Below are 11,480 nucleotides of genomic sequence, written 5' to 3'. Positions count from 1 at the left end.
CTGTGGGGGCCTCTAGGCCTGGGGCTGTCGGAATTCTTTGTGGAAAGACTTCACAATCTCTCCATAATAGGACTACAATAGGCTAGGGTAAGCATAAAGGAATTGGAGGCAGGGAGGACCAAACTGTCAAACGAACCCATATATAATAGACGATATAATTTTCACGGAGCAGGTGTACAGGTATTGCCAAGAGACTTAGAGGATTTCTAAGTATGGAAAAACGAGACCTAAGGTTACAGAAGTTTTCATTCTCCACAGACAAATCCAGGAAGTGTTCCTAGAGAAGTTGGCAAGTGTGGAGACTAGAAACAATGTATTCATCCAACTTGTACCTATTTAATGAATGTTTAATAAGTAGTATGGAAAGTAGGCTAATATTATATAAAATATTATGAAGCTTACTCTCTAGCATAGAGAAGTGGAAGACCCTGAACTAAATAATAGTTCTTTTTTTAAGCACCCATCTGTGCCTCAGCCCCTAGAGACATACTATTTCTGACTCTCAGAACTATATAAAATAGGCATTGGTAATGGCATCTTTCGGGTAAAGATACGGAGGCTTAGGGGCACAATTTACCTGAGGAAAGAGTGGCGCAAGCATGAAGCCCAAGTGCCCTGTGCCTGTGGCCTGTCTATTTCACATAAACATGACATGTCTGCAGATAAGTCATGTAGTTTCTCTGCATTTCAAAGATGGATCAAAGAACTAGATTTTGGCCTTACAACAACACAGAGTGAATGAGATACACACTCAAAGGCAAGTTATATGGGTGTGTGTGATGCTCAAAGGGACAGTGACAGGGCACACTGTGGGGGAGGAAGAAGCAAGAGACAGGCTGTGAAACCCAAGGCAGCAGCAGCCCGTGCTACTTCTAGGGGTAGGGTGGACCCAAGAAAGGAGAGCCCACCTGGGGCTTCCGGACAAGTCTCTGCAACACGGGGACTGAGAAACACCGGGAGGCTCCGGGAGGTGGTGCACACCTCTTCCCTGGGCCAGATCCTCCCCGGCAGGATGGAGATGGGGTGAAAACAGATGCTTCCCCAATTCTCTTTCCTCTTTCAGTCTGGCTGAGAGTCTGGGGGAGGAAAGTCCCTGGGGTGGAGGGGAAGTGCGAGCTGTCATGCTGGGCCTGGGCAGAGGGGCAGAGCTAGGAAACAGAGCTAAGTGTGGCTTTGTTAGTTGTCTATATTTGCATGCTGAGCTCACTGCTGCTCTTTTTCTCCCCAGAAAATAAAATTACATCATGGTGGGGGGAAGGAGGGGGTATCTTTGGGAAAGGTGAGAGCAGCACAAAGACAGCCAGGTGGCATCTCCTCAGAGAAGGTCCACGTCTCCAGGTCAAGTAAAGAAGGCCCCCATCTCTCCATGCCCTGATCCTGCCTCCACACCCAGTGCGGACGAGCCCGATGCCTGACTACCCTGACCTGATCCCTATTCCCCTGACCCAGACAGCTAGGAAAGAGGTTCCCCTCAAATGCCAAAGCAAGTAGCTAAGAGAACGCAGATGCCAAGGCCTTCTGAATCCCTAAACTCGAATTTACTCTTATGCCTCCCTGGGGTCCCAGCCACCACGGTCATCCAAAGGTCAGAAGTGGAGAAGGTGTCTCACTGGCAAGGAATGAAATCTAAAAACTGTGTTGCAGTTTAGGGGGCAGAAGAGGAAGTGTCCCTACTCTCCCTCAGCCCAATTTTGCCCCCACCCTAGGAGCCTTCCAGAACCCTAGCCCCTCCGTCCCCGCCCCCTCGCCTCCCCTCCCCCCCCCAGCCCGCCCCCCGCCCCTCCCCGGCTCTGACATCACCGGCCAGCCGGGTGGAGTGAGGCGGCGCAGGGCTCGAGCTCGGCTCCGCGAGCGGAAGAGGCGGCAGCAGCGGCGGCGACACAAGCCAAGGAGGAGCTCAGGACGCTGCTCGGGAACCGGGACCGGGAGTGCCGGCGCCCTGAGCGCTCCGCTCCAGAGGCGGTGAGAGGGGCGGAGGGGAGCAATGTCTCCGGGAGGGGACTGAGGTGGAGTCGGGGTTTGGAGGGGTGGCGATCGGGATTCCGGGGGCCGCTTGGGGAAGCATGAGGACCAGACAGGTTCGCTGTGGGTCGGGCCCCCTGGGGTCAATCTCTGTTCGTGCGTCCCGAGAGCCGCGCGCGTCGCTCCGGAGGCAGCGTGGCTTCGACCGCCCCTTCCACGCTGAGCGGGGCCTGGGGACCAGGATGCAGCCTGCTTCCCGCCCAGCTGGCTCAGCCGGCCAGCTCCGGCCCCTCCCTCCCGCCTGGCCGCGGACTCGCCCCCGCTGGCTGGCGGGCGGGCCGGCCGGCTGCTGTCACCCTGTGCCCGCACTCCGGGCTGCTGCACCTGGGGGAGGGAGGAGAAAGGAGCTGAGGGTGTAGAGAAATGATGTCTCTAACGTAAAACCCCTAATTAATCCCACTGAATCCGTGTCAGAACTGACAGTCACAGCACACCTGTAAGAGACAGACAGCACATACAGTGACACACACTCATGTGACTCTTACACACATCGTCTCGCACACACCAAATCACAACTGTCTAGCTCTACAGAGCTAGCTGCCCACCGCAACCCACTGCCGCCCATGTGGTCTCCTGGACTCTGGGCTCAGGGACACTGGTCTGTAGGACAGTTGAGTGGTGGACAGAAGGTCTCACGTCACTGTCCCCAAATCCACTCTATTTCCTGGGCAGCTTTAAAATCCTGGGTCACTCTTCCAGGACAAGGAGACCGGAGCTTTTGCACTTTTAGCTGGGTGAGGAGGGTGGGTCCTGCTGGTGGCTTCTCTTGCTGGTCCAGTTAGAGCTTAGTGTGCTGGGAGGGGCTAGCTTCTGGGCTTCAGAGTGGCCAGGAGAGGAGAAGGGAGTGGAAGAAAGGGAGAGGGAGAAAAAGAATGAGTATGAGTCAACCCACGATGAAGCCCAAGTCAGAGGGAGAGAGAATGACAGGAATGTGAGGAGAGACATGCAGAAAGGGACAGAGAGCCAGAAAGGGACAGACAGTGCCAGGGAACCACGGAAATGGAGGAAGTGAGAGGCAGAGATGGTCAGAAGATGCAAAGAGTGGACGAAAGAGGCACAGAAACGAGGGAGGATGGAGGCAGGTAGTTAGGAGGAATATGTTTGATTTGTGTCTTGTTTGTCCAGGTTGTGTCTGGCCACAGGCTGTCAGAGCTATTAGCATTAATTGCTCTTCCTTTCCTGGATAAACATCCGATGGGGAACCAGCTAGTGATGCCCTAGGCTGCCAGCTTCTCTGGGTCCCATCCCCTTATTTGTGTGACACCTGCACCCATCATGTGTGCACATGTTGTCAAGCATGAGGAGGGTCACAGAATCACAGCAGCTCACTCAACATCCTCACCTACACTGTCAAGGTGGACATCTCCACTAAGAAGTAGGCAGTCACCCACTGCATCTTCAGGCCCCTCCCATTCAACGTAGTCTTTTTCAACGGGGAAGCTCACTCATTCCTAATGGTAGCTCTGAGTACTCAGGTAGGGACATAGAGTCACAGAATCCTGGAGTCCCAGGTGTTCATAGCTACCACCAAAGGGATGGGTGGAGAAAGTGGAAAGGGATGAATGCCCATTGACAGGGAAGGAGGAAAAAAGAGCAGGGAGAGTCCTGGATGAGGAAGAGGCAGAGAAATAGGAGCAGGCTGTGCCACATCAGCTGAGTGGAAACAGGTCTTGTCCTCCTCCTCCTCACCATTAAGCTGCCCTCCTCTGCTTGATCCAGTGCCAGCCATCTCTCACTGCCCCCATCTTGGGCCTTGTCCTTCTCTTAGTCAAAAGGCTTAAGGCTGAGCCTCTGCCCCCATGCCCAGAGGTTACCTGTTTTGCTTCCTGAATATTCTGAGGCCCACATGTCCTGCTTCATCTTACTCCCAGGCTGACCCTAGAGCCAAAGAACTGTTTTCCTTCCTTCCTTTATAGAAGTAAGGCCCCAAGCTGGATAGGAGCTTGGGAAAGAAATCTGTTAAAAGAAATAAATGTACAGGACTGCTTCAGTTTCGGGCCCAGATTTAAAATAGGATAGCTAAAACCCTACTCTCTTCCTTCCCACCCCTCTGCTTGTCCTTGATTACTTCCTGCAACTTCAGGCAGCAAGACAGATTTGAGTGCTTAAGAGCCTCGTCCTGCCCTTTATAGGGCTGTCTGGGCCCTTGCAGCTGTGTGGGATGGCCCCTCCCCTCGGGTTGAGGCAGCTGCAGCAGATGTGAGGGAGGGAGGGGGAGCAGCTCCTAATCCTTCTCCTCCCTTAAACAGATTTGGAACCCAATGCTAATCTACTGCAAATTAATGTTAGAATGCACAGAAATTCTTCTGCTGCTGCCAGCTCCTCCACAGGTGGTTATCCTATGTGCTCCATGCACCCCTCCACCTCTTCTTCCCCCAGTGGCCATGTAGCATCGCCACCTTCCCAATTCCTACCCTACAAGGTCAGTATATGAAGATCCCTACCGCCCGTCCCTCTTCCCCAGCATCCCGAGTTGGTTGCACCCTTGTGAGGGCTTCACCTTGGGCCAGCTTGAGGGAGGAAGGAAGGAAGGTGTGAGGAAGCGGTGAGCAGCTCACAGAATGAGCTGGGAGGGAAGGGGACTGACTTCCTGGCAGCCTCGGCTCCGGTTCCCAGTTCCTGCCCTGGTATCCTGTCCCAAGAATGGCCTCCGCCCAGGCTGCTTGGTGTTCTCTGGGCAGCCCTCTGAGGCAGGCCTCAGAGATCAGGAAGGGTTTCCAGGGCCAGGAGGACAGAAGACTTCTCCATAGGTCCTGAGGAATTGTAAATCTCTGGTGAGGAAAGTGACATGGAGGATAAAGGAGCCACGCTATGCTAAGCCCCACCATGGCCAGACCAGCAAGCAACACACAGTTGATCTGTGAGACTTGAGAGCCATGTACAGGAGATTCCGCCTCCCCGGACCCAGGAGTCCCCCCTAACTATCCTCCCCTTGCCTCTGCTACAACATATGGGCATGGGCATGGGCATGGGCATGGCAGGAGGAGGTAAGTTAGCCTTTTCTGGCCTCCTCAGGGGCCTATCCCTATTCTTTCTATCCTTTCTTACCACTCCCCACACTCCTCTCAGCTAGTGGTGTTATTGTCCTGCTGACTGGAGGGGGGGGCACCCTGAACTGAGGTTGCTATGGTAACAGCTGAGCTGAGGCTGCAGCCCTGGACTTTGTGCGCTCTGTGCACTCCCCCCACCCATTTACAGCCTCTGTCTCATTCCCTTTCCGAACCCCAGCCTCCCTTCTGTAGGCTCGCTCACCCCTCTGCCTGGGAGCCTGTGGTTGTATACCTTTTTACACCCTCAGCTGGTTCAGACACATACAAACATGCATCCTACACACACTCACAGCCAGTGCACCCACAGCCACACATCCAGTGCTGCCACATTGGCATGTACGTCCATTACCAGAACATCCAAACACACCCACTGCCTCCTCCGCACACTTGTACACACCCAGGGATCAGCATCCATAAACAGGATCCTGACACACAAGCCTCTCCCCCAGCCACATTAACATTCCTACCCTCTTTTCTCCTAGAGGCCTCCTTGTATCTGTTTCACTCTTAGAAAGCTCCTACCTACCACCCCCAGTCTCTGTGGGTGGGTGTGTTACACACATTAATCCCTTCCCACCCACTTCCCCTGTAGATGTTTTAGATTCAGAACCCTAAATCTTAACTCCTCCAAAGAGATTTATACACACACGCACACACGCACTTACGCACACTTTCCTCCCCTTGGATCTCTACTATTTACAAACTCTTCTGTGTGAAAGCAAGGCAGTCAGTATGAACCTAAATTCTGCCCACTTTCCAGCTGAGCGCTGGCCCCCAGGGTCTCCTCCACTGGGCCAGGCAGGATCTTCTTGTCTTTCCCATGCTCTTTCTACTTCTGGCCTCCTCCCATTTTTCATCTCTGGACCCTTTCCTATCATCCCCCTATCATATCCCCTCTTTTCTGTCCTCGGATTATCAGTGGAGGTGGGGTTGGGCTGCAGAGCCTGCTGACATGACCTAGATTTTAAGGCGGAGATGGTTCCTGGTGCTGACAGTCAGAGAGCATTGTTCCTGGCCCAGCCTGGCAGGGCCACCGCTGGGCCCTTCTGTCTGCTTGCACCTGGGTGTGCGAGTTGAATGTGCCTGTGAGTGCCTGTTTCTTGTGGGGGTCGTGCAAGCCCTGCTGTCTGGCTCATTGTTTGTATCACGGTGCCTGCCACCAAGGGAGACTTATTTATTCTGGTCCAAGTAGGGGCCTGGGAATGGGGACTTCGGGGGCCACACCTCTTATTGTGTGATGGTTTGCCTCTCTGCCTCAGTTCCCCTGCAAGAGTCCAGAAGTGAGGGAAATAAAGGTGTGTCAACCTGCCCCTCTGGATCTGCTACATTTGTTGGGGTGATTTGTGGGCAGCCTCACCTAGCTCCTTGCCTATACTTTGTTCTAACCAGTGTGCATGACAAGATTTACTTTTTAAAATGCTTTTTTATTGTATATACTTATAGAAAATAAGTCCTTTTTAAAGAATTTTATTGGTACATTTTAGGTATACAATATACTGACATTCATCACTGGAAATTTGCACCTTTACATAATCTCTCTGTAATAAGTCCTGTTTTGAGCTCACCACAAGAGTTTCACATTTTATTAAATCCACAAAACTCATTCTAAGGTCTGACCTTCTTTCTTCCTCCTAGCCACAGCTCCTATTTTAGTGGAGGGAAGCCTCGAATGTTCTCTACCTTCTCACCTAAGGATCATGAAAAAGAGATGGAGAGAAGGCCTAGGTGAGATCAGGTCTTGCCTGGGCCCAAGCGAGGCCGTACTGAAGATAGTGCCAGCAGGATGTTGAAGAAGGGGTGGCAGTCCCCATCCTGCCACTCTCCCAAAGCTGCATCTAAACTCCCCTCCCCCACCACCCAGCCAGCCTGGGAACTGGGCAGGGGGCCAGAGCCAGCCGCTTGGTATTCCTGGGCGCGGGGGCTGCAGGCGCAGCACAAAGGCTAGGAGACAGGGCTGATTAGGGGCCTAGTAACCATCAAGGGAGAAAATGGGCTCCACAAAAGTGGGGGTTGCCCATTGCTTCCCCCAACCCGAAGCCCTAATGACTTAATACAAGGCTAAGCATGGAGGGCCCCAGGAACTATCAGACCAAGTTTAACTAGGCATCCATCCAAAATGAGTCATTAGTGGGGTGGTGGGAGCTGAAGTGAGGGACCTCTCTGCTTCTGAGGAAGGATGGAAGCTAGAACTCAAGCCTCAACCAACCCTCAAGGTCCTCCTTTTGCGCTTCTCACTGCTACAACCTCTCTGGTTGTTGTTTTTGAGTGTTTTTTTTTTTTTCTGACAGGGGGAGGGGTTGCAGGTGGGTGGGGTGATTCTTGGGGGGGGGACTTGGAGACAGCGGGTGAGAAAGTAGGGAGCAGGTTGCCATGGTAACCGCCTCCTCAGTCAGGGGAGCTGTTGCCAGGGTTACTGTTAGAGGGGGAAAAAGAAAATGATAGTGTGTGTGTGTGTGTGTGTGTGTGTGTGTGTGGCGGGGGGGTATGACTTGTCACTCTAGGCTCCAGTCTGGCTCCTACCTTCTGAGTTTCTTCCTGCCTATGTCCACTGCCTAGCCTAGGTCCTCCTTTTCTCCCTCCAGTCCTGTCCCCTACTCTGTTCCTAGGCACATGCCTGGCAGGGCAGAGTGGGAGGTGGGTGGTGTCAGTAAGTGAAGCAGACCCTGTACACTAAACTCAAACTCCTTTGTTGCCTCCCAACCCTAGTCATGGCCGAGTACGGGACTCTCCTTCAGGATCTGACCAACAACATTACGCTGGAAGACCTGGAACAGCTCAAATCAGCCTGTAAGGAGGACATCCCCAGTGAGAAGAGTGAGGAGATCACTACGGGCAGTGCCTGGTTTAGCTTCTTGGAGAGCCACAACAAGCTGGACAAAGGTGGGGGAGGGGCTCAAGTCAAATAGACACGATCACGAAGCTCTTACATGGGCAAAGCGCACCTCTCTATGATGAGGCAGAGTGAGAGATGCTTAAACAGATATGTAAGGAGCTCAAGGGCAGAATTTACACATTTTCCATTGTGCTCCTTGTCAGTAAAAAATGTTATTCAGATACTTCTGTGTTATCACATACATAATAGAACACAAAATAGAATTTAGAAGTGGTACAATTAAAAGTGAAAGCCAAGTTCTAACATTTTCTTACTCATTTATAGAGACTATTGCTGGGGTTGGGGGGGGGCTGTTGTTCAAGGGACTAACAGCTTGGGGCTTCAGGGGAGAAAGAGGATTTAAGATGGCTCTGAAAGCCAAGTGGGATTTCTAAGGTAGACTCCAAAGAAGGGCCTGTTAGCCAGAGAACAGTTGCAGAGGTGGGAGCTTGTGGTGTGTTTGGAAAAGCAAGAGCCCTGCTTAGCTTGACAGAGATATTGGGTATGTTTAGAAGTAGCAGGGAAGTCAAGACTGTTGCAGAAGGCCTTGGTAAGAGATATTTGAAAGAGAGTGAGAGACCTCAGGGCCCTTCAGATACACTACTCTGACTGTAGTGTGGGTAACGGAGCAAGGGTGAAGGAAAAGATATTATAGACTGTATCATAGTGAGGGTGGGAGCCAGAGCGGAAGGTCTGAGGGCGTCTGTAATCTCAGAACTGCAAGCCACGGAGATCCCTGTTCTGGGTGCAGCTGTACCTTATCTCATTTTTAGGAGCCCTTCTCTAAATTGTCTAGAGGTCCCACCCCTCATGTCCCACATGTGCTATTGGGAAATTCTTCCTGATGCTTACTTACAGGGAAAGTAGACAAAGGACAGGGTGGGGTGTAGGGTATGTGGAAGGCAGTTTTCCTAGCACAGTATTGTTGCCGGAGTGTGTTAGCTTTCTTTTCCTGACTTACTTGTCCCTCTTCTGCTGATGTTGCCCCTTCTAATGTGAACATTATTAGAAATGGTTCCCAAACACTGGTCTGGTAGAACAGGGGAAGCTGACTTCTTGGCCCAGGTCTGACCCAGTCTCCTGCCACCTTTCCAGACAACCTCTCCTACATTGAGCACATCTTTGAGATCTCCCGCCGTCCTGACTTACTCACTATGGTGGTTGACTACAGAACCCGTGTGCTGAAGATCTCAGAGGAGGATGAGCTGGACACCAAGCTAACCCGTATCCCCAGTGCCAAGAAGTACAAAGGTGAGAAGCCAGGCCTTTAGTGTAGTTGCACCCTGCCCCCTTCCCCTTGATTATCCTCGGAGTGTATGAATTTTGGGAGAGGTTGATGCCCAGTGGGCCTGCCTGGTGTCTCCAACTTCCATCCCTGGACGCATCCCTTTTTGCCCCCAGACATTATCCGGCAGCCCTCTGAGGAAGAGATCATCAAATTGGCTCCCCCACCGAAGAAGGCCTGAGCAAAGGGGAGGAAGAAGAGGAAGGTTGGACCTTCATCGGACCACTCCCTTCCCCATCCTCCATGGTTATGGGCAAGGGCAACCCCCCATGTACCCACTTACTAACCTGGTCCTAACCTCCTTACTGTGCGCGTGTGTGTGCGTGTGCGCACGCTCTGGCTGTCTGTCTATATGTCTAGCTCATCTAGTTCCTCCTCATGAGGGGATGGGGGTCAGGGGATAGGGGCTTTAGTTTCCCCACCCTAGGGGAGAGACAGGGGCTATTTCTATGCAAATAGAAATTGGCACGTTCCTCCTACTTCCCTTTTCTCCACTCTTCCCTCACATCTTTAAAGTGTGGAAGCAGAAAAGACCTGCATTTTCCTACACTGAGGAGCTGAGGTGGAGATAAGGTATAGGAGAGGTGGGCAGATAAAAGGAAAAGCAGTGGGGAGGGAAGGTGAAGAGTCCACTAGCCCCTACATGGAAGGGGCAAAGAAAAGCCAGACTTCAGTATCTGTGTCCCCTTGAAGGACTGCCTGAAGAGTCCAGTTTCCTGCTGCTCCTCAGGTTGGAGGGCCTCGGTGCCAGCAGGTCCCCTTTTTATGGCCTTCTTATGGGCCTAGGGTGGGTATGAGCCAGGGATCTAATGAGAGCAGCCCACTGGATCCTTTCCTGGTCCCAAAGATCAAATCCTATGGAACAGCTAGCATTTGATCCCTCCCCACCCCAGACAATGCTGGGAATATGCACCACTGAGCCTGAATTGGGGACGCAGGCAGAGAGGGGCCCCTTTCCACACCCTTAGTCCTACTCAGACTGTTGCGTACACTGACCCTGAACCTACAGGGTCCCCACATGGATATTACAGGCAACCTGCTCTCTTTGCTTAGTCTGGAACACTCTTAAGCCAGAAAGAAGTGAAACTAGTGTTTTCGTTTGCACTGATCCCCATCCCAGTTCAATCCAGGAGGGGACTTGGTGACCCTTCTCACTTGATATCCTGGCCCCTTGGGCTTGTGGACGCCTCCTAGCCAAATCACTATAGTACAGTGAGTGACCCCAGCCTCCTGCCTGTCCCGACACCTTTCCCCACCCTGACCGTGCTAACTGTGTGTACATATATATTCTACATATATGTATATTAAACCCGCACTGCCATGTCTGCCCGTTTTTGTGGTGTCTAGCATTAACTTATTGTCTAGGCCAGAGCAGGGATGGGAGGGAATGCCACAGTGAAGGGAGTGGTGGAGTCAAACTGCTACATACTCCAAACAGAAAAGAAAGCCTTTTAAAAACAATAAAAATCAACAACAAACATTAAATTTACATGCAGACTTAGAAACTAGAAAAAGTTGAAGCTAGGTGTTATCAGGATGTAGGAGCAAAACTTGATAGTGGGAGGGGAGGGCTGGCTGTTGAAGAGGGAAGCCAGACTGGTTAGAGCACGCTTGACTCCTAGCCCAGCCGTCTGCCCATCCCCTCTGGCCACTGCTGCGGACACCTGCCTTAACATACACACCTTGAGGACTCCATGGTTTTGCCTTAAAGGACCTTCCCAAGTCTCACCAGCTGTCTGGCTTCTCCCTTAAGAGATACTTGTAAACTGGGATGGGGGATGAGGATGACTGTCCTTCCATTTGGGGTATTATGTCAGAGCAGGAGTAAGAGAGAATAAGGAGTCTTTTTCATGCAAGAAATGGGAGAAGAGAGACAGGGTTATTTTCAGCAGTCTAGTAGATTCTCTCTGTAAGGCAAAATAATCTAAACAGACTAACCTGCCCTCCCACTCTCTGTACTGCTGTGAGGTTGCCCCTACCCTGTGCTCCTCTGTCTGTAGTGTGCACGGCCTTGTTCTAACCCTGGAATAAAGGTGACTGAGTGTACTGTACTTGACTGATTCTAGAATTTCTGTGACCAGCCAGGATTTTGGAGCCTTCAAATAACCAGAAAGGAGGGAGAGGAGTATCCCTACATCTTTGTTGCAGCCTGGAACAAAGGCCTGGAAAATACCCCAGATAGTACCCCACACTTGGTCCTCATCTCCTGTGTACACTAAATGGGGCCTATTCCACTTACAACTGTCTCCAT

General features: G+C 51.9%; 1 protein-coding gene across 3 annotated transcripts; it reads left to right on the top strand.

Moving 5' to 3' along the window:
- Window positions 1-1,798: 1,798 nt before the first annotated feature.
- Window positions 1,799-11,280, top strand: Pea15 (proliferation and apoptosis adaptor protein 15). Of its 3 annotated transcripts, none has more exons than XM_004858725.4 (4): window positions 1,799-1,962; window positions 7,779-7,952; window positions 9,040-9,195; window positions 9,346-11,280. In XM_004858725.4, the coding sequence occupies exons 2-4, from the start codon at window positions 7,781-7,783 to the stop codon at window positions 9,408-9,410; spliced, it is 393 nt and encodes a 130-aa protein (XP_004858782.1). In that variant the 5' UTR covers window positions 1,799-1,962; window positions 7,779-7,780; the 3' UTR covers window positions 9,411-11,280. The 3 variants fall into 3 exon arrangements, with proteins under 3 accessions (XP_004858782.1, XP_087047076.1, XP_087047075.1); XM_087190950.1 differs by lacking the exon at window positions 1,799-1,962 and adding an exon at window positions 4,272-4,444; XM_087190949.1 differs by lacking the exon at window positions 1,799-1,962 and adding an exon at window positions 4,722-5,009.
- Window positions 11,281-11,480: the final 200 nt, after the last annotated feature.

This window comes from Heterocephalus glaber, unplaced genomic scaffold (assembly GCF_053883595.1).
Source record: "Heterocephalus glaber isolate CG9 unplaced genomic scaffold, H.glaber_assembly_v1.0 deba00001561, whole genome shotgun sequence".
NCBI lineage: Eukaryota > Metazoa > Chordata > Mammalia > Rodentia > Bathyergidae > Heterocephalus > Heterocephalus glaber.
Note: the sequence above shows the minus strand (reverse complement) of the source record. Positions and strands in the feature narration are given on the sequence as shown.